Below are 24,894 nucleotides of genomic sequence, written 5' to 3'. Positions count from 1 at the left end.
AACTAACAGTTGCTCTCAGAAACAGTGACAGAGGAACTGAATATGGAATTAAAATTACAGTCTGTTAAAATGATTCCTTTCCATCTGTTGTTTCCCTCCTTGTTAAGCTCTAACACAATAACCCAGTTCTCTTCTTGTAGCACTGTTTCCTGAAGAGGTACTACAACTCTGCCGATAATGTTGTCTCGTCAACAAGTCAGACACTGTAGGATGCAATGGCAAAAGAAGGATAGCTGACTCTTTAACATTCGTGTGCATAACATAAAAGGGACTGTATCCAAGTCCAGTGGCCTGTTGCCAGTTGGGGACTCCCAAGGCAAAGTAATTCCCCTGGTATATAGTTTCCCAACTGTGTTCTGATTTGTGGTCCAGGGTTTTACTGAAAATAAACTTATTTTTTGGATATAAATTCCCTATATCAAGTTGACCTCTGTGAATTTGTGTAGAAGCTTTTTAAATCTATGTTAAATAATAATATTCACATACCATGCCAAGAATTCCAAAGTTCACTTATGTGTTGTGTGAACAACAGGCACGTGTTTGATTCTCATCTGCTGATTTTACCCAATGGAGTCCATTTCTTGTAGTGAGAAACTTTGAACAATTGTTACCTATAGTTTTCTTTGTTAATGAGGCATTGTTATATAGAATTTTGTTTGCAAAGGTTTCTTTTCCTAGGGGAGGGCTTCTTGTCTGTTAACCATTCCTTATAGCTGTGGTTATGTTGCTTTGAGCACCCCGCTTGTGTCCTTCCCCACACCTCTCTCAGTTCAGTTACACGCTTTCTGAGGTGATATGGGGCCAGGATTGGGTGCTGTGTTAAGAATGGCTTTTATACAGTGACATAATGTGTCCTGCTTTGTTTTATCAGTCCTTTATAAGAATTCTTAACATTTGGTTTTGGTTTACTACTGCTGCTGGTTTTATTAATCCAGAATCTTGTTGCAAAGTGGGTAATTTTCTGACAGCCTGTCATCATCTAGGATATTAGGGTTCTGGGCTTTTTTAAATGATGTGATCTACATCTCCAGTGTATTTCTTGTGCTAATTCAATATGTGCTCCCACAGTTGCATAAAGAGCTCATGACACTGTAGGTATTTCTTGGTTTTATAGCTTGGAATAGCTTAAAATTATCAAAAAAGCATTTTCATGCATATAAGAATTGCAATAATGTTTTCACAACACTGAAAGTATACAATTTTCTGTGCAGTACGAGTTGTATGTGTAATTAATGACAGAAATGGATTTTTTTATTGCAATTGCTTTAATTTACAAACTCAATCTTTTGCAGTTTTGTTACTAGAGAAGATGGAACACGATGACATTTGTAATAAAACTCTGAAGATTACAGACTTTGGTCTGGCTAGAGAGTGGCACAGAACAACCAAAATGAGTGCAGCAGGAACTTATGCATGGATGGCTCCAGAAGTTATCAAGTCCTCCATGTTTTCTAAAGGAAGTGATATTTGGAGGTAAGAAGTTTGTCTGCTGAAGACCATGTTTGGTGGATATGTGTTGAGGGTTTTGAGAGACTTTATTTTTTTGGTGGTTTGCTAGGTTATTGCCTCAACATATGGCCAGTTTAGCTCTTCTAAGAAACAAACACATTTTTTAGTATCTACTTCACTTGTTACACCTTTTATTATCGATTACTTGCAAACTGGGGGAGGAAGAGGGAAAATAAAGAAATTTTTTTTTTAAAGCAAGCTCTCATTAAGAGAAGCCTTTAAAATATTTGCTGGTCAATATACCCAACTGTTTATCTGGATTCTTAATATAAATAACTGCATGCTCTTGATACATTAATGTATGATTGATCTCATTTTGGTGGGTTTATTTTATATTAGATATCTGAAAACACTCAATCTGCTTAAAAAATGGGACCAACTAATTATTACCTTATATGTCTGATAAATAAAAATAAGGTGCAGATCAGAACTTTGCCAAGTGTTAACTTGAAATAGTGCCGTTTTTAGGAATCTGGAATGTGATTGTGTGTAAAAGTTAATACTAGGTTTAAGCTTCTACATTTATAGAGATTTTTCCTTCCAGTCCCTGGAGTAAGGAGAGTGTATTCAGCACAAAATTGTTTTAACTTGCTCTCTAATTTTAAAGGTGGGAAACGCCCTGTTTTAAATTTGTGAATTTCTCATTTAAGATGTTATTGTGGATAATATAAATAATATGGCTCTCACTACTGATGCTATTTTTGAGTGGTGTAGTGTGGGATACATGTACTGTAGAACGGTAATTTAAACTTTAGTTTTAGTTTAGTTCTGTTTTGTGAGTGCAGAAAAGTAGCGATTGCACAATAGGCTCTAAAAGCTGCTGTGCCTCACCTTGAAAAGTCTGCATTTTCTTTCTTTTTGATATGTTTTCTCAGAAGGATCCAAGATAGCTATCTGGGGAAGGAGGGGAGGACTTTATTCTGTTTTCTACTGCTGCTTTATGCATGTTCTGTATTCTAAAATTCTTATATAGGTTCCTATTTTGCTTAGATGCATGATGTTCTACAGCATGAAGTAATACTTTTGGTATTCTCGGGATGATTCTGTATCTGCACTGCTGTTTTGTGACGCTCATTTGTCTTGTCTCTGGAACCAATTTTATTTGCATCAGCCTCAGCTGATGTTCAGTTGGGAAACATCTTTGGCCTCATTCTTTTTTTTTTTTTTTCCATTCTTTCTTACTTTTTTCTTAAATTTTTTTTTTCTTTTGCGGGATGGAGGTTGGGTGTAGGCGTTTCCCTAATCAGCTGTATTCCATGCTTAATTACAGGTCCTGTCCAGTCTTGTTGCTGTGATTTTAGGTATCTGAGGGGGTATGCTTTGGTGCAATTATTTTATATTCTGCTGCAACATTAGTTTACATTTTTGGAACCTACAGTATTTCTCTTCTTCGCCTTCTCTTCTGCACGCCTCTCTTGTAAAAATGTAAGTATTTAGTTCAATGATGGAAGTCTAACAGGAGAGGTTTTTAAGTAGAAAGGCTGTGTTTTGCAGTATAGTTTAGACCTTCTTAGCTTCTAAACATTTTCTGCTCACTGCACCTTGATCTATTCTGTTGCTTATCTTTACTCTTTCTTTAAAAGAAAAGCAAATAAAGAATACCCAGGTTACAGGAGTGGTTTTTGTTTTAAAAAACATTCAGGTTACCAATTTAAGTATATGGGTCTCTCTAAGATAAGAACACAGTATGTTTCAGAAAATTTCTAAACTTTAGTTACACGTACTGAGTGCTGAGGCTCTGAATGAAATCTGCAGACCTCTTAGTAGGAAAAAAAAGAGCAATTGAGGCTGCTCAAGTTGAGGCAACTCACACTTCCAGCTAGTCTTCCAGAATCTGCCAGTGTTTGGAAATGTTGTGGGAGTATTTTCATGCAGAGCCTTCCAGGCCGTATGTTCTCAGGTGTCATCCTAGATAGCAGAACTAGTGCTTTCCAGGCCCTGCACGTGTATCCTTTTGCTTTCCAAACCAGAGCTTTAACTACTGTATTTGTTTTACTTTGGCACGTGCTTCCAAATTCTCAAACAAGAATTCTACTCTTCCAACCCTACCCTTCCGTCAATCATCAGACATTTCTGAACTGGTGTGTCAGTCTTGGTTTTGTGTGGAGCCTGAAAGTGCAAATATGCCCACAGATTTCCAAGTGCTGATGGTGTGCTTCAGCAGTGGTCTTTATAGTAATGTGTGTCTTGGTTGTACAAGCCCTTGGCAAAGACAGGAAGCATTTACTGTACAGCAGAATTAGCAGTTGCTTTTGCCTGGCACATTTGTATAAATTTGAAGTGATTTGTGTAGCAGTGCTTAGTAATCTCTGCTCTAGAAGATGGATTGTAGAGTAAAATAATCTGAGAACTTTACCTTCAGATTTTCAGCTCATAAAATTTATAAAACCAGCTAGTGTTCACTGGAGTGAGATATATAGGCTTAAATCACATTTGATTGAAGGAAGATAATTTTAATGATGAAAACACTTAACATATTTTTGGGAGTGTATTAGTTTTTGTGGTTTAGAAATGTGTATTTCAAGGACATGCCTGTGGCTTTGGATTTTTGCTGAAGATGGAAAGGGACATGGCTTTTGCTCTTATAAAAAAAAGCTATTACTTATAAGGTTGGGCTGTATGCATAGACAATTGTATGTGAGCTGGTGACATTTAATACACAAAGTAGCTAGTTGTGTAGTTGAGAGAGTTAATAAGTAGTTGTTTTCCTAGATAATGGCAGATTAGTACCTCCCAAAAACTCCAGTGTGTCAAGACCATAATGTCTTTAGGCTTTCTCCTTGCATCTTTTCCCCCATAGTGCTGGCTCTTGATACTTGATATTAAGACTGCTTTCATTAAAAGGCTGTTACTGTGTTGGTCTGTTTAAAACTTTACAACCACCCTCTTGGCACTGTTGAGGACTCTTTAAGATTAAAGGCTTGAATTGTATATACAACTAAAGCTAATAGTGTGACACAACTTTTTATAAAAGGTGACTTTTTTTTAGTTAAATTTAATGTTTTGCGTAACTTCAGAGTGCATGCTAAAATACATATGGGATAGCCTGAGCAGGGGAATTACTTGAGTTTAGAAGAGTCTGTACTTGCTGAGAGATTTTTTTTATGCTTTCTCCAAGGACAGAGATGAACTGTAGTTCGGGAGAATTCCTCCATCGGGCATAAAATATGTATGTACTGTAGGAAGTGTTGTATTCATTATGGTCAGAATACCTCTGTTTTAAAACAAATTGGAATTCATTATTTTAACCTTACTTCAGTATACAATCAAGTGCTGAGATTAGACCAGAAAAATCAGGAGGAAATTATTAAGAAGCTCAAGACTTTTTAAATTCCTTTTTCTTTTGGCAGCAGGTACAGACTGTTTTCTTCAGCTTTGGTGAAGTGTTAGCACTGTAAATTCATTAGTTTTTCAAGATTTTATGAGATGCAAAAATTCTCAGACAAATAGACCATAGATAACAAAGCACTGCTTATATTTGTGCTGATATTGTGTAGTTTGCTGTTTTATTAAAGTGATGTTGTAAGGTGGTGTATAATGCTGACTTTTTCTCATTAAGCAGACAGTGATAGAAAACCTTAACTGCTGTGTGTTCTTCTCCCTGTCCCATCTGCTCCACTTGAGGTTTCATTTCTAGTCCTAAGGGATGCATAGCCCTCAGTTCCCCAGTGCAGAATGCTTTTCTTCTCATGTTGGAGAGTTCAGTCTAGCCCTGCAAAACTCGCAGGTGGTTTCTTTGCACACTTGGAGAGAAGTGGCAAGAGCAATAGTTTGTATTCTATTTTTGCTTTGCTTGCGCACTGTACTATTCAAAAGCAGCAATAGGTTGTCCTTTGTATCCTTGTTCTACAGGTGCAAGTGGTTCCCTGGCAGGAAGAGAAGTTGAAGGGGTGTGGGGATGAGGGGAGGAGCAAAAAACCAAATCCAGTCAATAAAGTCCACTTTAGGCTAACACTGTGAAATGAGTAATTCCCACTTCCACAGTAATGACTGTGAAAGCTGTCCATTTCAGTGGCGATAGAACAGGAGCTCTAGAGTCACAGCAGCCAGCATGCTGTCCCAGCCCTTTGTAGGGGCTTGGGTCATTTGAACAAGCCAAGCCTTGGGCATACAGACCCAAAGAAGGTAAAAGCAATACCCAGCTCTTCTTTGAGTGGAGAGCATTGCAGAAATTCTTATGGTTATTGTTACTGCAATAGGAATTCCTGTGATTCTTGATTTCTGTACCCGACACTGAGAAAAGATCTCTTCATGCCACCACCTTTCACTGGAAACAATGTTGTTCTGTTTGGATTTTGTGGGGGCATTTTTTCTAGTATGGAGAAATTAGTTGTGTGTGCATGAAATAATTTCTCGGTCTTGTTGCATCTTCAGTGGGAAGTGAAGTGACAAGTTTATATATACATGAGGGGATTAGAAATGCAAACATCTAGATAAAGATGAGAGTTTTCTGTAATTTTTATTACTATTATTTAAAAAAAAAAAAAAAAAAGAAAAAGTATGTCCATCTAGGTAAATTGTTGTGAAATATTTGGAAAGGGGAATGGCCTGATTGCTCTGCTGAGAATTACTTTTATTGTTTGGTTGGTTTTTTGTGGGGAGAAGGTTGCTTGTTTTCCTGTCATTCAGACTTCCTACTGTAAGTCAGATTTATGTGAAACTAGCTTTTCTATAGAATTGGCTTCAGGCTTACATTTTGAATAGGAGTGCGAGCCAGTCTTAAAGTCGCATCCAATTTGCTTAATCACTATAATGGAAAGGTGCACGACTACAAAAGTAGAGCTGACTTAAGGGCATTCACCTTTGGCTGGGAAATCCTCATGAATTTCAGTACATGGTTGGACAGATACTTGTTTGTCCTTGTGTTTCTTGTGTTCTTGTTTCTTTCTCAGAAAATAACTGTTTAAAAAAATTACCTTTTGTAGTTACGGAGTGTTGCTGTGGGAACTGCTTACAGGAGAAGTTCCTTACCGTGGCATTGATGGCCTCGCTGTGGCTTACGGAGTAGCTGTCAATAAGCTTACTTTGCCCATTCCATCCACCTGCCCTGAACCATTTGCAAAACTAATGAAAGGTATCCATGTTGTTTCTTCCTATGTATTTAAATAGTTATGTTTTGGGGGTATGAGATAGTCATGGGGTTGCCAAATAAATACCTCATTTGATAGTGTGCTGTGTAGCAAGTATTTTGTTTTTCTTTACACAGCAGTCTCGTGTTGCAGAGAGTTGGGTGCATTTCTGGGGGAAACAGTGTTATGATGTTGCATTTAAGGTTTTCAGTAGTAACAGTACAGTTTTTGCTCTGATCTCACAGATTTTGTTTTACATTGAAATTGCATTAATTTTCCTAAATTATGGGATTATACTACAGTTTAATACAAAGTAAGATTAAAATCCCAAGGGGAAGAATTGCAAATGCCATTTTTCTTCATTGTTTCTTCCTGAGTTTAAAAAATGTTTTGGAAATAGTTTAGTGAGAAATAAATATTGCTTGCTAATGGCTATTTCCTTGTGTTTAATGACTTTTTCTAGCTTTTATATGTATCCCTTCTGTACAATATTGCTAGTTTTACTCTTTCAGATGCTAAAGATAGACATGAAAAAGGATTTACTATTAATACAAAAGCAATCCTCTGAGCACAAGTAGGTAGATGTCACCTCTGTAAATTGAGACGGGACTGGGGAAATCTTGCAGGTAAAGAGAACACATTAGGACTTGAAATGCAGTAGCAAAGTAACTTGAAATTCACAAAGTTCTTCAGTAAGTTCTATGTGCTGTTAAAAACTGACAGGATTTTGATAAATTCTAGAATGCTGGGAGCAGGACCCTCATATCCGACCATCGTTTGCCTTAATTCTTGAACAGCTTACTGCCATTGAAGGGGCAGTTATGACTGAAATGCCTCAAGAGTCTTTCCACTCCATGCAAGATGACTGGAAATTGGAAATTCAGCAGATATTTAATGAATTGAGGACCAAGGAAAAAGTAAGTTGATCTTTCCAATTGCATGGCAGTGAAGGAAGGGAATGTATGTCTATGTATATTTATGGGATACAGCGGTTTCGAACTTCTGGATTGTTACTTACCAATGTACTCATGCAAATATACAGACAGTTGAAAAAGAAAGATGTCCACATCTGTCTCCCCAAAGAAAACAAGTTGTAGATCTGTAAATGTGGGATTCTAGGCACTTTTTTAAAATATGATTTTTTTTTCTTGTATGTTTGTATGTATCCCTTAAATTGAATTTATCCCTTAGCTAGTCTTTGACTGCAAATTTTCAGCTGCTGTTGAACATTCTCCTCAGCTGTGAGAATGAAAAGCCTTTCATCTTGTTATGTGACTGTATCGCATGGCTTCTTTTCCAAAAATGGAGCAGTGCTTTTATCTCTCTTCTTGCTGAATAGACTGATCATATGGATGCCTTTCAGTGTTTCAGTTTGGGACATATTCTTGCCAGATATTAATAAGGTCAAACTCATACACATGAATCAGCAAATCCAATTTCTTTTGTTTATTACTCAGATTTGTCACTGATCCTCTTTTTCATGTCACAATATGTTTGTACTAAATGAGTACTCATTGTCAATTCTCTTTGTCTTCTCTTATACTTACTTCAACTTGGTTTTAATCACCCAGAATTTTTTATTTTCCTTTAGACAACTTGATAACAGTTGGAATAGGCCAGGTATGCTCGAGTCCCTGTTAGAAATGCTTCTGGAAGAAATAGATTCCTTCTTTGTGGATGTTTCTTGCAGTATAGTTATTGCCTAGTATATATTTGCTGTTAGTTTTCATGAAGTGATAGTAGACAAGGAAGACAATCACTGAGATGCAGTGACTTGTGAAGAAAATTTATAGAAGATGTAGTCTCTAACTTTGACAAAAGCAAGAACTAAACTCTTGTCTTGCAAGTCACTGTTTGTAGCCTTTGTCCTTCACTTACTCTCATCAAATGTCACAAATGGCAGTATGTGGATGTTTGGCTGATGTTGGGTGTGATGTTACATATGTACTGTAATATCAGCATAGTGGTATTAGAATTTACTGATCACCCATGAGATTGCAGTGTTATTATGTACTTCCTATCTACTGTTTCTTCTACCCTCTGCATTTCCCTCTTCCAATTTGGTTCACAGAACTGGATAAGTTTGCTGTCTGCTCTGCCTGCAGTAGGCATACAGTGTGCTAGAGCTGATCTGTGTGCCTCAGTAGCTGTCAGATCTCTTCCTTTACAGTTGAGTTACAGTCCCTCTACAGAGAGTAGAGGCTTCCTTTTTTTTACTTGCCGTGGGGTCACCAGCTACTGTGTTCACTTGCCTCAACCTGCCATAGAAAATGACTCTGTTTTTGGCCCCTCCAGCAACTGCTCAACCAACTATTTTCCTCTTTTTACTCTGGGAGCAATTATTAGAGGCCTTCCTGTTCAGGTTTTTTGTTTATTTTTGTTTTTCTGGAGGCATTAGTCTAGAATGAGATTTCCTATCCAAGAAGAATCTGACTAAATCAAGTTTAGGATTAAATAAGCAGGTGAAAAGGTTTGTGAGAAGAGTCATATTTTTGGTGCAAAAGTGAGTTAAACTCAGGGAGGGGAAAAGATAAAATGAAATTTACTTTTTATATGCCAGAGTAAGTGCATCTCCTGAAGCATCTACCCTAATGAGGTATACTTCTTGAAGATTGAAAACATGTGACTTTGACTTAGACAAGGTTTTCATATATACGAGGTTTTTTTAATTTGGCACATTATCAATTTTGCTGTCAGCTACTAGAGAGAAAGTATTGTCTATAAAGTATTTATATAATAATAATAATACAAAAATCCTCTGCATGGAGTCTCATTCCTGCTGTAAAAGAGGAACTTCTGTAGCTGGAGGAATTTCCTCAAGGGCCTACTGCAAATGAGTGGTGGTGACGCCTACTCGAAGAGAAGATCACAATCTTATTTTGACAAATGTTCTTGAGCAACTTAAATATAGAATTCTTTCCAAGCTTCCTTACAATGGGTGTTTTAATTGCAGAGCAGTGTGGAAACATTGCATAACTAATTGCAGTAAGTCTAGTTTTAATTAGTTTATTTGGAAAAGAGTAAATACTTAATCTCTCATTGAGGAAACACTTTTAATTCTTCTAGGCTGTCTACTACTTCAGTACAGGCCCTCAGTTTTTGCCTGGTTGCTGAGCTTTATGGAACCTGGATTTGAGAGCTGTGAAAGAGAGAAAATCAACAGTGTCTTCTAACATACCTTTATTACTGTACTAATCCAGTAGTAAAGATGTTTTCTATTTAAACTCTAAAGTATCTTTTTTCTAAGTCTGAATTCATGTAGTTTCTGCTTTCAACCCTTGTCTTAGGTTGTCCTGTTTTGAGTGGACAGGAGGAGGAAGAAAGTGAGAATTTGCAGGAGTCTCTAAATTAAGTTATTAAATATCTTTAAAAAAGCAGAACCAAAGCAAGCAGAAGAACACAACCCAAAGCCTTACTTGCTGACATGAAGACAGGTTCCTTTGAATTGCCAAGAGGCAGAATTGCCTTTAGCGAAACACTGTATGTTAAGTGGGTCAATTAAAAAAAAAATTGTTTCCAATATTATGTTGAAATAAGCACACTCAAAATTAGTATACCATATGAAATTTGTCAGTCATATCAATTAAATTTTAAACCCATGACAAGCAGTGTATGTGTGCTATATCTGTAAAAAAACCCAAAAAGTATCTTTCTGAAGAACACACACTTCCCACTGAACCAGTTTGCTTCAGTGCCAAACCTGTCTTTTGACATCCACAGTCTTTTTAGCAAGAACATTTGAACATCCCCTCATTTGAAAACACTGAAGTAATATAGTTCAGGAAGTAGTTTTTTGCTTTCTCTGTATGAAATAAGGAATTCTTCTGGCGTACAACTTTGCTGGATACCGGTGAGCAGAAGTAGGCAGTCTGCTCTGAAATAAAAACAAAACAAAGACAAACAAAACCAAGCAACACCACAATTATAAAACTGTATAGTGACAAAATAAATTCATTTTAAATGGAAATAAAATTTTTAGGTATCCTGAACTTTTAGCATAGCTTTATTTCAAATGATGGTTTTCTGAGTTGAATTTCAATTTCAATCCAGGTGGAATTTTCAGAATCATATGAAAAATATATGTCATGAGAAACATACACAGTATGAGTCACATCTAGTTCTCCTTTTCCTATACTTTCAGTACAGTATTATTAGCAATATAGACTATAAGTGTTCTGTGTAACTCTGTTTCCTGTGTAATATGGCCCATACTATGAAGGAAGGTCTCAAATTAAGGAGGTCTTAAATTTCAGATATATTTTAACAGATTTTGGAAGCTGAATATTAAGATAATTTTAAGATGCTAGGTTTACAGCTGTTTAGCCTTGGGTATTCATTTACCCTGAAAAATTAACTAGCTTCCTTACTAAAGTTTTTCCTTTTCCAAAACTGAGAAAGAATAAAAGAAGAACAACTTTTCTGAGAGTGGTGGTTGGGGAGTCTCTATGCTGTAATTCAGTGGTTGGTAGCTGTTTGATGTTACAGATACCTGCTAGATTTTAATTAAGAAACAGCTGTCTTATGACTTAGTTTATCCTATTGCACTAATCCACATTCAGTGTAATACTGATTGCTTTTCTAGATAGAAAAGTACTACTTAACGCATTGCTGAAAAACAGGAAAGGTTAGAGAATTTAAGATAAAGGCAATAATTTGTGTATTCGTCAGGTCATTGGCTTTATGATAAAGCATAGGAGCTATCCAAGAGTAGCCCTCATGCTGTGCAAGAATTTCTCATCATGTGAAACACTTGAAGCACATTTTCTGCTGGGCTGTTAGCTGATAATCCTTGATTGCATGTGTTGTCCCCATTGCCGCTGCTTACCTGCTTTAAGTGAAGGGACTCAAGTTAAATGGTTGAAAGGAAATCTGTGCAATGCTTGATTCTGAATACAGAATCTTGGTTTATTCAGAGTGGAGGACTGGCAGAAGATTGTGTGTGCATGTTGCATGGATATAGTGCATCATAAAAATAAATCAGGAAATACATCCTACTGTGCACTTCATGTGTCCTTTAATACCGCCTTCACATTATTACTTAGTTTTACTTTTGTGAATCTTGTCTTCAGGAGCTTCGATCACGAGAAGAGGAGTTGACAAGAGCAGCTCTTCAGCAAAAGTCTCAAGAAGAATTACTGAAGCGCCGTGAGCAGCAATTAGCGGAACGCGAGATCGACGTGCTGGAGCGTGAGCTGAATATCATGATATTCCAGTTAAACCAAGAGAAACCCAATGTAAAGAAGAGGAAGGGGAAGTTTAAAAGAAGCCGGTTAAAACTTAAAGATGGACACAGAATTAGTTTGCCTTCAGGTCTGCAATTTTTTAAAAGTCACAGTATATGTGATGATTAAATATGACATCTTCTTCAGTTCCATGGTTCATGTTTTCAGTGTTGGCTACTATTTTATTTTGTTGCCACGTTCTTCTACTGTAATGCACAGAGGGGTTTGGTAAGAATTGTATGGCTCCTTCCCCGCAAAGAAACAGTTTTCACATATCATATTCTCATGGAATAGTCCTCATTTCATCTGGAGGAATGATTCAGCTAGAAGTTCATCCCATTTGGAGGGAAAGGTCACTAGCATGAGAGCCACATGATTTAATACTGGTCCAAAGTTCAGACTTTTGTTATCATTGTTTTTGTACAGACAGAAAAGTACCTTTTTAGTACATGCCAGAACTTTCTAACATGATGAAATGTTAGTGCTGTTTGCCCTAAACTTTCAAATACCAAGCAAAAAAACAGTGCTTCAAAAGGGCTGGGGGTACAGGTGCAGTAGGTCCAAACTGCACACTTATTGCAGTCTCAAGTACAACACAGCAGTTACAATCTTCAGTGCCTTATTTCTTGTAAGAAAACCTATTAATAGCAGCAGCAGATGATTTCAGAATACAAATATGGTGTAATTTGAATGTTAGAGCATTTCATTCTACCCATGAATGCATTAAAATGCCCCCTTTGCAAAGGAGGTGTGTTTGTAGGCAGTGAGGGTCTTTCAGTTCTTAGGGGCTGGTTTAGAGGTGCCATTTTAATGTTGTCCCAAGACAGCATTACACAAACTCAAGGTTTCACCAATGGTTGGAAAGCCTTCATTAGAGGTACCAGCATGCTGGGGCTGGTGGGCTTCCTTTCAGTGGCTTCTGGGTCAAGTCTGTCAGCTTATTGCAAACGCAGTAAGAACTTGATGCTATGTTAACACAAGTCTGACCAAATTGTAGCTGTCTGGTAGCTGGAAAGACATGAAGGGAGAAGTAATATTTGGAGTACTATTTCAGCACTATTGAAATAAGCTTATTTTTCCTTACTTTAAAAATAAGAGCAACTAAGATAAAAGCCACCCTTCAGCCTCCCAGACAAACATGTTAGATTTATGGTTTTTAGTTAGATTTATGCTGGATTGCAAGCTTCAACTGAATATTTAGTCCTTTGTTTCCAGTTCTGCTTATATTTAACTTGAAGCAATGATAAAAACTTTCATTCAGAATAGCAATTAGCTCCTTCTAATCAAGAACATCCAGATGATCTTGTCCTTGAGACAGTTCTATTCTAAGAATAGTGTACAATATAATTGCATTGATGATGGAGATTAGAGGGGCATATTGTTTAATTTCGTGAATTTTTTCCTCCTCAATATTAGTTGTTCAATTTTTTTTTACTACTTTGCTATGAATATTTGTAATTCTGTAGTTTGCTGTCATGATTTTCTGAATAAATGTGACTTTTCTTTGTTAATTCTTTTTTAAATGAATTACATGCTTAAAAAAAATAAGGCAAATCTGATTGCCATGAGTATTGATTCATTTGAGATTAAATACTGAGCGGTATTTTTTGCCCCTCCTGTGACAACCAACAAGATTGAATAACAACTTGTGGTGTGGATGTGTCTCAGATAGGTCCACTTGGACCTACTTGCTGTTGTTCATGTTCTTGTCACATGAAGGTGTGAAATCCTTCCTGTTTGACTCAAAAGCCAAATTATTACATTTAGAGTTTTTCAATGTTTTTAATGTGTATATCTCTTACATGTATAAATAAGTTACATATAATGAAGTCTAATTCATCATATAACTTTAAGTAGTATAGCAGCATGTTCTTCTGAGAAGTTTTTTATTCATAACATTAAAGCTGATTTGTTTTGCTCTCTTACAGACTTTCAGCACAAAATAACAGTGCAGGCATCCCCCAATCTGGATAAGAGGAGGAGTTTAAACAGTAACAGCTCTAGTCCATCAAGTAGCCCCACAATAATTCCTCGTCTTCGAGCTATACAATGTAAGTCTCCACTCATTTGATGAATAGAGAGTGTTCCATATACTTACTGAAATGTTGGTAGTAGTATGAGGTTCCAGGCAGATTTCTGTCTGATTTCCACATCCCTTGATTGGTTCTAACAGTTGCAACTTCTTTGGAAGGGGGGATAATCTTACTAAAATGCTAAATAATTTTCAGTAATTCAAAATGATTGTGAATCCTTTAAATGGTATCTTTACTTAATTACTTTGGGAACCAAATTTTAAACTGACTGGGATAAAACAATGATAAATCAAAATTTATGACAAAAGGCAAAGCATCACATTTAGAGCCCAAGTAAGATGGAAAACAAGTTTTTATTAGGTATTGGAGTTGATAAAGGAAATGAAAGGTTCAGAGTGTAAGGGAATCTTGTAAGGTGGAAAGACCAGAGAATGAGCCAGTAACCCAGCATTCTTACGTCAAAAGAGAATAAAGCTTTAAGCAGGTATAAATCCAGAAGAAATCTTGCTTTAGGTTTTCTGAAGACAGGAAAAAGAAACAAAAATAAAATTGTGGGTACATTTGTATGTCTACATTATTATGTATACTGGTGACAGAAAGGAAGGTATGTTCATGCTCACATAGTGGATGTACCAGGAATATGATCGTGTTACTACAGAGAAGCATGCATTTATATTTGGGGATGACCTATACTCAGACAAAACAGTTCCTACAGGATTCACTGCTTGCATTTGTATTGTCTGATGTATTGTGCAAAGTAGATTGTCTAATTATCCATATTCAGAGAGGAATGCCTTAAGCTTCTCTCTCTTTATGAAATCAGTGGAACCTGTTCCAGCTGATTGCTTATGGATGTTGGCTATCTTCTCTTGCAAGCATAGTCACCTGTGAGGGAGATTACTTCAGAATCTGGCTTTGTCAGCTATAAATGAGAAGGGGAAATTAGAATGCATGAGGATTTTCTTCCATACTGTAGATAGTCTAAAGATTGGTTGATTTTTAAAACAGCCTGGAACTTTGTTTTGAGTTTGGATAGAAATCAGATCTCTCATCTCTTTGGATCACCTCTGCCTTATGAAATCCTTTTCATTGTTAATGTCTAAAGGGGAGACAGTGTGTTTGAGCTGCAGTTGATACAGTTGGCAATGGGCAAAGACCATTACTGCCCATGTGTTGTGGATAAAGGAGAGAGGTGGACAAACCCTGTCTTGCTTTTCTTAATGAAAATTTGAGATGGAAGGAAAATTAAGTGGATTTTTTTTTCAGATGTTAGCTGACAGAGTATCTGTGTTGCCAATAGTTTCCTGTCCTCAAACTGGGGTGGGTTTTTCTGGTTGGTTGGTTGCTTTGCTTTGCTTTTTGTAGAAAGGTAAAGAAAGGCTTTTCTTAGTATAATGTCATAATTACATATAAATTATCTCATTTTATCTTTGATTCTTCTTGCTCTGCAAGGAAATGCTTGGAAATGAAGCAAATGTCAGGTATTGGCATGGATCTGAAAACTTGAGTTTTCTGTTTGTTTTTTTAATTGCATAGCCTTGTGTAAGCTATAGCAGTGCCACTCCTTGCATGTGTGCTAAGTGCCACTGGGGATTCACTGGGGATTTTTTTTTGAACAAGGATGTGTATTCATAGGACTTACACATGCAGGACAACATAAAGGCTGTTGTTTAAAAGAAGTACATGTCTGCTTCTGAGTTTGGATCCTTAGGTTTTTGGATAAAAGCTTATCAGGTATCTCAGGATTATCTAGCTGAAACAATTTAGCTTCCACACCCACCTGCACCTGTGCAAAATAAATTCCCTTTCCCACAATAATGTTTTATCTTGATTTAACTTCAAAGTGTCTTTGTTTCAAGATGACTTGCTCAAATACAGGTGATTTGAACAGGCATATATAACAACTGCTTACTTGGCTGCTTCACTTTGTCATGAGCAACTCTAGTTTTCAAATCTAAACATTAAATTAAAAGAAAAATCTAGTTAATTTCTTACTAAAGCAAATTCTGCTGATTTTGAAAGGTGTCTTGGAGGGAGGAGGAAAACCACTAAGGTACATATTCCATAGGAATGTGGTTGAAAATGGGAGTGTAAGGTAGGCAAGTGTAGTGCTGTGCTACAGGGTGAGCTGTGCTGGCGAGAAGGTGTACAGCGAGGAAGGAGGAGAATCTGGACAGTGAAGGAACAGCGCAACCATGGACATGTAAATGCTTCCTCATTTATCATGCTGTTATAACTGGCTGTGTTGCTTTTCTCCTAGGTCTCTCCATCATATCTGTAAGAATGCCATCACAATACCAAGCTAATGCTTCAGTTAGTCAGTGACATGAAAATCTGCCTTCCCAGGTTGGGTCCTATAAAGAGGATCCTTTAAACTCTACCGTAAAAACCCATCATCAGAAGATGCTTAATGCCTTTATAGATCCAGGATTTAGGACCTAAAGACAAAAATATGAGGGAAACAGTTCTGTTTCTGAAATCAGTTTGACTAAGATCTCTACTACATTCTCTTAATTTTTCCTCAGTGATTCCAAAAACAGATACACACACAGCTAATGGCCGAAGAAACAGTGTATATGTGTACCAGCAAGATGTAGATATCACAAGTGAATATGAACTTCCCAGTGGGGTTGTGAAAAAAGGCAAGATTTCATTGTGTTTCCAAGGTGCTGGTTCTGTTTAATTTATCAGCTGAGACAGTGACAGACTAAGCATTTAATGGAGGCTAGATGCTTAAAAGTATATAATTTGTTTTGGTGTAGTGAGAAAGAAAATGTTAATCATGGTCACAATTGGATTATTCTGTTTCATTTGATACCAGTTGTCCACAGAATATGTTTTCTTCATTGAATTTAAGTGCTCAGTCTAACTCACTTGTCTGAATTACCTAAATATAAGGTTCACAGTTAAAGGAAGCATGGAAAACATGATTGCTTTGCTGCTTTATCTTTAATCTGGGTCTCTTGTCAGCTCATAAATTACTTTTCTTTCTTGCTCATCTTTTTGGATCAGTGAAGTTTGCATGGTGGTTTTTGTAAAAGAAAAAAAAAACCTCAATTTTTTTCCTACTCCTGTGTGTTATTGTGTCCAAATGGTTTTGCAGTGCAGAAGATACTCTGTTCTGTCAAAATATTTTGCCTTTAGAAATAGTATTTATGTGTATGGGCTTTTTTTTTTTAAATCCAATCTCTAGTAACTTCAGATGAAAGCAACAGAACTTGGGGAAGGAGCACAACTTACCACCAAGAAGAGTTTGAAGATGTGAAGAGAAATTTTAAAAAGAAAGGTTGTACATGGGGACCAAGTTCAGTTCAAACAAAGGATCGTGCAGATTGTAAGGACAAGTATGTCTACTACATTTTGGTTTTTTGATAATACTAAAGCATTCTTGGTAACTGAATCACTGGCATAGGTAGTGAGTGAAAAAAGTTCTGCTGTCTCTAGTTACAGCAAAAACTCCTACCTTTTAATTAATTTAGAAATTACATTAATAATGAGTGGCTCTCCCAGTTAGACTTTGAGGATAAAACACCTACTTATGTTAAAGTTTTATTGACTTTTTTGACTCTATTACCCTTTATCTCTGTTTTTTTGAGATTTGTAACATACTGGGATGCTGAGCTACCAATGCATACCAGACATTCATGGCCTGTCTTTCTTGCCCGTCCTCACATTGCTTTGAGGAATTGCAAGCATGGCCCCCCCTGGGTACTTCAAGTATGATTAAGTAAGACTGACTGATTTGGCATGTGGGAGGCACAGTTCACACCAGCAACATCATTTATGCTGACAAACAGAGGGTGAAAGGGTTATGGAAATCAGCTGGACAGCTTCACTTTCAGATTATTTTTTCCAATGGCTCAAAACTAGAGATTAGCAGCTTTTCCAAAGTAAGCAATCCTTTCCTTTATTTCTCCAGCATATACAGTTATTTATAGTGCCTTTTTTTACTTTTCCTGGTGGGGATATCCACTCATTTACCTGTGTCAGGAGCTGGTTCCAGATGATCAGTTGATACTGGCTTTATATTATTTTTGTTTGTTTTAAAGTCACTATGTTTAATAAGCTTCCAATATTCACATAATTTCTTTGACACAATGAAACTGTTGTCCAGGTTTTCACAAACCTGTGTTGTTCAATAGGTAACGAAGGCCCATTTTTCATTTGCTTTCTTTTTAGGTGTGAAATTTTTATTGTAAAAAGAATACCTGACACTAAGGCATGTTTGCATTTATAATCATATGTTTCAATGCTACTACATCTTTTTTTTACCTTTGGAAAGGTTTTCAAGTTATGTACTACAGGTTTATAGTTTGAAAAGAAAGTAATTTTCTCACAAAGTTTATGTGAGCATGGTATCTGTAATCTCAAAATAACTATTGTTATTTCAGAGTAAGACCCCTTTCAGATGGCAGCAACCCTTGGTCAACTGTTTTAATGAAAAATCAGAAGGGTGTTCCCTTAGCTTCACTATTTGTGGACCAAGGTAAGAGCTATTTTTGAAAAAGTGAAAGTAGCCATATAATAGTATTAAGATTACTTCCAATGTTATAAATTGTATTGCTTGAATTCCTTCAAGGATTATGCAGTTTATTATAGGAGTAATTATGCTGCCGACCATTTTCCTCTGCAAAAAACCCCTATATTTACATCATTAGCACCTAAGAAATATACATGGTCTGTGAGAACCATATAGAGATTTTTTCCATGTTTTTGAGTTGCAGGCTGCTCTGTATATGAGATCTGCAGTCACCATTTTTTGTTTCTTTTAAAAAGAACCTAAATCAGTAATTGTCTTGACATTTAAATAATCATTGATGTCATTGTTGTGGGATCTGCATAGTTGTTGAAAAAATGCATAGTAGTTCAAAAAACACATAGTTTTTAAAAAACCTGTAAGCCCTGATATATTCCCCAGATATTAATTCCCTGGTTTTTTTGAATGAGACCTATTATCTAAATTTTCAAGAAAAAAACTTAGATTTCAAGTCTTGTAGTGTTTTAGACAACACGTTGCTATTTGCAGGTAAAATCACAAGGTAAAACATACTTGTTCCCCTTCGGTTCAGGAACATAATAGCTCCATGTTGCTTTTTATGACCATTACTATAATGGGCTGTGACTATAAAATATTCATAATAATTTTAAAGTTTGCACACTCTTTTTCTATACTATGGATTCTTTTATCTGAGAAAATTAAGTTACCAGTGTCAGGAAAAAAGCCTGTGATACAACCTGGTGTCTGTAGCAGCAGCTAGATTTATGCCATCTGGAAGAGGAAATAGTAAGCTGCTTGGACACTGCTGGAAAAAGGCGTTTTAATCTTCATGTATAATGGTAGAGGTATAAATCAAGGCTTCACAAAAAGTAATTTTGTAGATTTATTAGCTTACTACTAAAACCCTGCATACAAATTTAACATATTTGAATTTCAAATACTTCTGTGTTTATTCTCTAGCATTCAGTAGTTTATAGTAGAGTAACACATGTAAGTCAAATAATGCCTCCTTTTTATTTGTCATTAGGTGTAAGATGTCAAGTTTACTTTTTACTCCAGACCACCATGACCTAATGAATTAACTGGAAAAATTTCTAGTAGCTGACTGAATTTTGGAACTCAGCTTAATTGAAAGCATTGCAAAGAGTATATTCCAGATTTTATCTAGTAGTTTGTATATAGTAATTTACTTCTCTGTAATCCATACACAGAAATATTTTCTGTGTTTTTTAAAAAGCACTATCAAAGTGTTGCAAACACCAAGAGGTTTAGGCGTAGGATGTGTTTCTGAAACTCAAAATGTGAGTCTGAGCTTCTGACGGCATCTAAATGGATTGTAGTGTCCTTCAAAGTTAATACTTGGGCATTTTAAAGGAAATGATGATGTACATATGCAGACATGCTAAACAGTTGAATTGCAGTCTTAAAGGATACGGTGTTGTTTTACAGGTGCATGTACTGATAAGAAACTTATCTCTGAAGGTTTGGACAGTAAAAGACCAAAGCCAATTAAGTTGCCCAATCAGGCCTATATTAATCTACCTCTTTGGAAAGATGATCAGGGAGAGAATACAGTAGAACACGAGAGCTTTGAAGAAGGAACCTCTGCTAGTTCTACCAATAGTACTCCTCAAATGACACCTACAAACAGTCTGAGCAGGACGCTGCACAAAAAGAAGACTGATTCAGTGCTGTATGGGTGTGCTGTCCTCCTTGCATCTGTTGCCCTGGGCTTGGATATCAGAGAGCTGAACAAATCGCAGGGTCCAGATGAGCTCTTGCCTAAAGATGAGAAGAAGAAGCGTGATGGAATATTTCAGCGTGCTTCAAAATTCCGCAGGAGTGCCAGCCCTACACGACTGCAGTCCAAGAAAGAGGAAACAAGTACTCCATCCCTAAGTCCAACTGCAGATACTGTGAATCTTCTCTCTATGCCCTCCATTTCCACAAAATGCCTACTTCAACCTGACAGTGAAGATGCTTTTGTAAGCACTGTGCTTGGTGATTGTGGTCGATGTAGTTCCACTGACAACTTTTCATCTCAAACTTCTGAAAGTAAGAGAGGACAGAGGATACAGCTGGCTCCTGATACAATTTCGACACGATTGAAAAATCAGCCTTTTAGTCTTGGTCTGAAACAAGAGTCTCAAAATGTGCCAAAAGATTCCTCCACAAAGTTAAGTATGTTGGGTCACAGACGAACCTTATCAGATGGGAACCATTTTCAGACCACAGGTGGGTAATTAAGAACTTCCATGAATCTCTAGGTTAAGCTGCTGATAAAAATTTAAGCTCAAAACAACGTCTTTAAATCTGGTTTACATTTAAATGGATAAGCTCATGATCAAGTTTTTGAAAAGAAGTTCTAAATTTCAATACTGATATTCTGGGGTGGCTTAAATGTAATATTGTTTGTGGTACTCTATGCATGTGTAATTCCTCATAATAACTGGAGAAGTTCATGGGGCTTTATTTGAGTATTAGTATTCACCCAGTTATTGGGGGGTTAGTGCTTTCTCTCTACGTCTCTTTTGTAGCAATAAAAAATAAATTGCGATTGCTCGTAGCAGTGAGTATAGATGCAAACACATTACTTGAGCACCACTGGTCTTTGTCTTAGGAGATTCCCCGCAATGTACAAACCTCTTAATTTTTCTGGTGGAAGAAAAGTCACTAGTGTTTATGGCAAGGCGGTTTTACAAATGGCAAAGAATTCAAGAAGTCACATAGTTTAAATTTGCTTCTTTTTTTTGGGTTTTCTTTCCCCTAGCTAATGGAGTTGCTTCAACCAATGATGTCTCCAGACTCCCGGTCCTGTCAGTTTCTGGAACTCTGCCCTCACCATCTTTTCAACAAAGAAGCAATCACAGTGGGGTTTCAAATGAAAAGCAAAGCTCTGTCCATACTATCTCAAGGCCTCGACCTTCTTCTCTAAGAAGTAAAATCGATGCATGGCAGATTATTCCACGTATTATTAAACCAAACTCTAAAGACTCTGAATGTTCAGAGGGCAGTGTAGTTCCAGATGTTAACTTCTTGCCAGATACTGAGGAAAGAACTAACTGCCACATGCCCTCATTACTTGATATTGATGTGGAAGGTCAGAACAGAGACTGTACTGTGCCTTTATGCAGAATGAAGAGCAAAACTTGTCGGCCATCTATATATGAACTGGAGAGAGAGTTTTTGTCATGAGTGCCTTTCATTTAAAAAATGTTTGCTTCATAAAGGGGAACAAATATAAAATTCTTGTCTGTCTAACACTTTGTGCTGCTGTTTTCTGATGTACTGTGATAAATAGTACCAAAATTATTAAAATGGGCAGCTAATTAAGTGTAGTAGGTGCCTTTTTCAAATGTTCCTTGGAATCCCAGCTAGTAACTCTAAAAGCACAATGCTGCAAAATAGTGTTCTAGGTGAACTTCATAACTATATTTTGAATGACTAAAATAAAATGCCCACCTCCCTGTGCAGTGTCACAGAAGTTTTCTTTAGGTTTGAAGGGTTTTGCTAGAAATTTAACTTTGTCACATTGGGAAAATGAATGACATATAGAGCGAGTTTGTGTTCTGTTAAGTGTTTCACCTAGGAAGTGGTGGTCTGCAGCTTGCCTCCGTGGCCTGTAGGTTCAGGGAGAGGGACAAGGGCTTTAAGGTGCTGGTACAGGAGATTCTGTTCACTCCTCATTCACTCCTCATTGAGAAGGTGGTTACTTGCTGGCATTTGATACTGAAATTGGTTAAGAACCAGCAGCTGAATTTGCAGTTTTTGCCCTTGGTTATTGTGAGAACTTTCGACTGTGTGCATTAGTTTCTCCAGAAAGTTACACTGCTTGTATAAACATTTCAGTTTCAGCCACCATATCGATTTGAGAGGGTAAACTTCAGTATTGCGATTGGACTGAAGGTATTTGACATACTTTGTAATGTGAAACAACATTCCTTGTAGGTAAGGATACACTGGAACGTAAATATTTGTACTCTTAACCTTTTGAAGACTACAGTGTTTGCACTGAAAGCAATATTCTTGGGTTTGAATTTTTCATTTGTGGTGGAGGGGTTTGCACCCCTTCTTGTTTTTTTGAACTCTGCTGCACCTTGTATTGAAGAAAGTTGGTGGGTTTTAAGGATAATTGGTTACAAGTGAGCCAATGGTGCATTTTATTGCACTTAATTTTAAAACTGCTGTAATTTAATATTAAATCTTCCAGTATAATCTCTGTAGCTTTTCTTCCTAAGGTACTACTGAGTGCCTGCTTATTCGTATTTAGGAATCAAAGGACAGAAACAGATGTGCTTGACTGGTTTTCAGTGATAGAAAGTTTCCAGAAAATTCCAAGTAGTTAATTGTGGAGGGAGGAACATTTAGCTTTGATAACACTGGTAGTTGAATTTTTTACAGTATCACTGAGTGAATGATTAAAGAAAACTGAATCTACAGTATACTCCCCCTGATGAAAGCAGTTTTAGAATTAAAGGAACATCCCTCATTTACAGTATTTGAAGTCTTAATTTTTCAGATCATTTGACATTTAAATAGTTTTCATAAATAAAATTAGATAATGTTAGACTAAAACTACTGTGTTCCCATCAGAATACTGTTTTGTTAAGACCTGTGTTATTTTAAATGTTTTCATCTCCTTTACGCTGGCGTCTGGGAGTTCAAATAGAACACACAGTTGCTAAAAGCTTCAGAACCAAGGGATTAAAAAAGGAGTTTTCTATTCTGAGGCTGGTATGCACCACAGTGTCCACCTTGAAGATGGCATACAATTATACAAATGAAATTGTGAAGTCTTAATCACACAGAGCAGAACACAGAAAATGCAGTTTCCCAGCTCTCAAAGTAAAAATAGAAAAGAATTTCCTTAAAGTATTAGTTTACCAAAAGTAGACAAAACCGCTAGTTGTCTGTAAATCTGAATGCTTGCATGGAAGATTATTACTATATTTTCTTCAAACCTGTTTCTGTTGCAGTATTCTTAGTTTTTCGTCAACATGATTTGTCGCATACTGTTCTTTGTCTTTTGTTTAAACTTTTCATTTCATCAGAACACTTTAATAGATTGTCTATTCCAGTTTTAATACTAAATGTTTTCATAAAATAAAGTCATGAATCAAATTTTAAGTGTAGATTGATAGCACATTTACCTTCAAGGCTTAACTAGAATTTTGGAGCATTATGTATATTTCAACTCTTTCTTGATCCATTATTCCTGTGTAATACTGAGAGAAAAGGAGCTGATTGTATTACGTGTTTCTGAAGAAAGTATCTCTATTTGGCTTTCTACAGGAAAATCTCAGGTGCTGAAGTATTTTGACTTGTAAACTTCTGTTAAGTTCTGTTCTGTATTCTTAAGGTTTATATAATTTCAAGTGTTGAATTTTTTGCACCCTATGTTTTTTAATCAGTAGTATCAGCATAAAAAGCTCTTTGAGCTATGTTGTTTTTACTTATTAGTTGCTTATCTCTCCTGCAATTAAACCAAGATTTCTATTCCTGTTCAATTGATAATTTCCCATAAGATTGGGACAAGGATATGGCCAGCCCTGTGCATTCTAAGTAATTTAGGAGTTTGTATTCCATCTCTTATTCTGAGACAGTTTAGGTAAGCCATCTCAAATATTTCTCTGATGTGATGCAGGTTTTTTAAAGCTGTAGTCTGTAGTGCTTTATAATTGTTTTTATAGTTTAAAATTATAGGCCAGTCTTCACTGTAATTAAAAAGAAAAAAAAATTATTTCAATCATGGTTTCAGTCTGTAGTTCTCTTAGCACCAGAGAAATTTTCCGTAAAGATACGGAAATCTGGTGTGCATTAAGTGACCTGTTTTGGTTAAAAGGATATTTATTTCAATGTAGGTTGATAGCCTGACCAAATAATAATTTATGTTGATTGTTTTAGCATAAAACTGAAGGTGCTTACACTACAAAGACTAAGATAAACACTTGATATGCTGTTTTACAAAACCTGATGATTTAAATGTTTTTATTTAAAAAATAAATTTTTTGTAGCTACTGTATTGCAAAGTGACCTGAATTTTCTTGAAAAATATATTTGAATGATTTCTTAACACATACAAAGGAGTTCTCTGGTGAATAACCAGGAGCTATAGACTATGGCCAGCTGGCTCTCAGAAGATTATAATGTAATTGTTACTCTAAGATAATAATCCAGTACAGTAACATGAACATTCCTGTAGTATCTTGCACTTGATGTGGGCAGAAACATATGGCATAAGCTTGTTTTTTTCTTTCATGTGACCGTAATGTTCTTTCAATGCTTTTTACAATGTTGGCTGGGTACCTTAGAGGAGCTAGAGCAGTGGATATAAATAAACTCAGTATCTGATTCAGCATCAAGAATACAGGTAAGTAATAACATCCTTCTGTTGTGGGGTTTTTGTTGGGAGGGTCCATTGGTTCTTTGGGGGATTTGGTACTTTGGGTTTTTTTTTTATTATTTTGTTTTGTGGGGTTTTTTAGGCAAATGAAACCAGTATTTTCCTTATAATATTTTTAACACCTTTTGTGAGCTTTCCTCTTCCTTGATCATGTCATGAG

At 36.4% G+C, this 24,894-nt stretch overlaps 1 protein-coding gene across 5 annotated transcripts in view; it reads left to right on the top strand.

Annotated features, from left to right (window-relative positions):
* Nucleotides 1–24,353, top strand: part of MAP3K21 (mitogen-activated protein kinase kinase kinase 21) — a 41,911-nt gene extending 17,558 nt beyond the window's left edge. For 2 of the 5 annotated variants that reach the window (XM_048298248.1, XM_048298253.1), the window contains exons 2-11: nucleotides 1,293–1,473; nucleotides 6,435–6,583; nucleotides 7,320–7,495; nucleotides 11,648–11,888; nucleotides 13,729–13,851; nucleotides 16,359–16,499; nucleotides 17,027–17,177; nucleotides 18,225–18,319; nucleotides 19,781–20,566; nucleotides 21,102–24,353. In XM_048298248.1, coding sequence (XP_048154205.1) covers nucleotides 1,293–1,473; nucleotides 6,435–6,583; nucleotides 7,320–7,495; nucleotides 11,648–11,888; nucleotides 13,729–13,851; nucleotides 16,359–16,499; nucleotides 17,027–17,177; nucleotides 18,225–18,319; nucleotides 19,781–20,566; nucleotides 21,102–21,526 — 2,468 coding nt within the window. In that variant the 3' untranslated portion in view covers nucleotides 21,527–24,353. The remainder of the gene's footprint in view (nucleotides 1–1,292; nucleotides 1,474–6,434; nucleotides 6,584–7,319; nucleotides 7,496–11,647; nucleotides 11,889–13,728; nucleotides 13,852–16,358; nucleotides 16,500–17,026; nucleotides 17,178–18,224; nucleotides 18,320–19,780; nucleotides 20,567–21,101) is intronic. The other 3 variants (XM_048298250.1, XM_048298249.1, XM_048298251.1) reach the window with 3 other exon arrangements.
* The last annotated feature ends 541 nt before the right edge of the window (nucleotides 24,354–24,894 follow it).

The sequence above is a fragment of the Corvus hawaiiensis genome, chromosome 3 (genome assembly GCF_020740725.1).
Source record: "Corvus hawaiiensis isolate bCorHaw1 chromosome 3, bCorHaw1.pri.cur, whole genome shotgun sequence".
NCBI lineage: Eukaryota > Metazoa > Chordata > Aves > Passeriformes > Corvidae > Corvus > Corvus hawaiiensis.
This window is presented reverse-complemented; position numbering and strand designations above follow the sequence as displayed.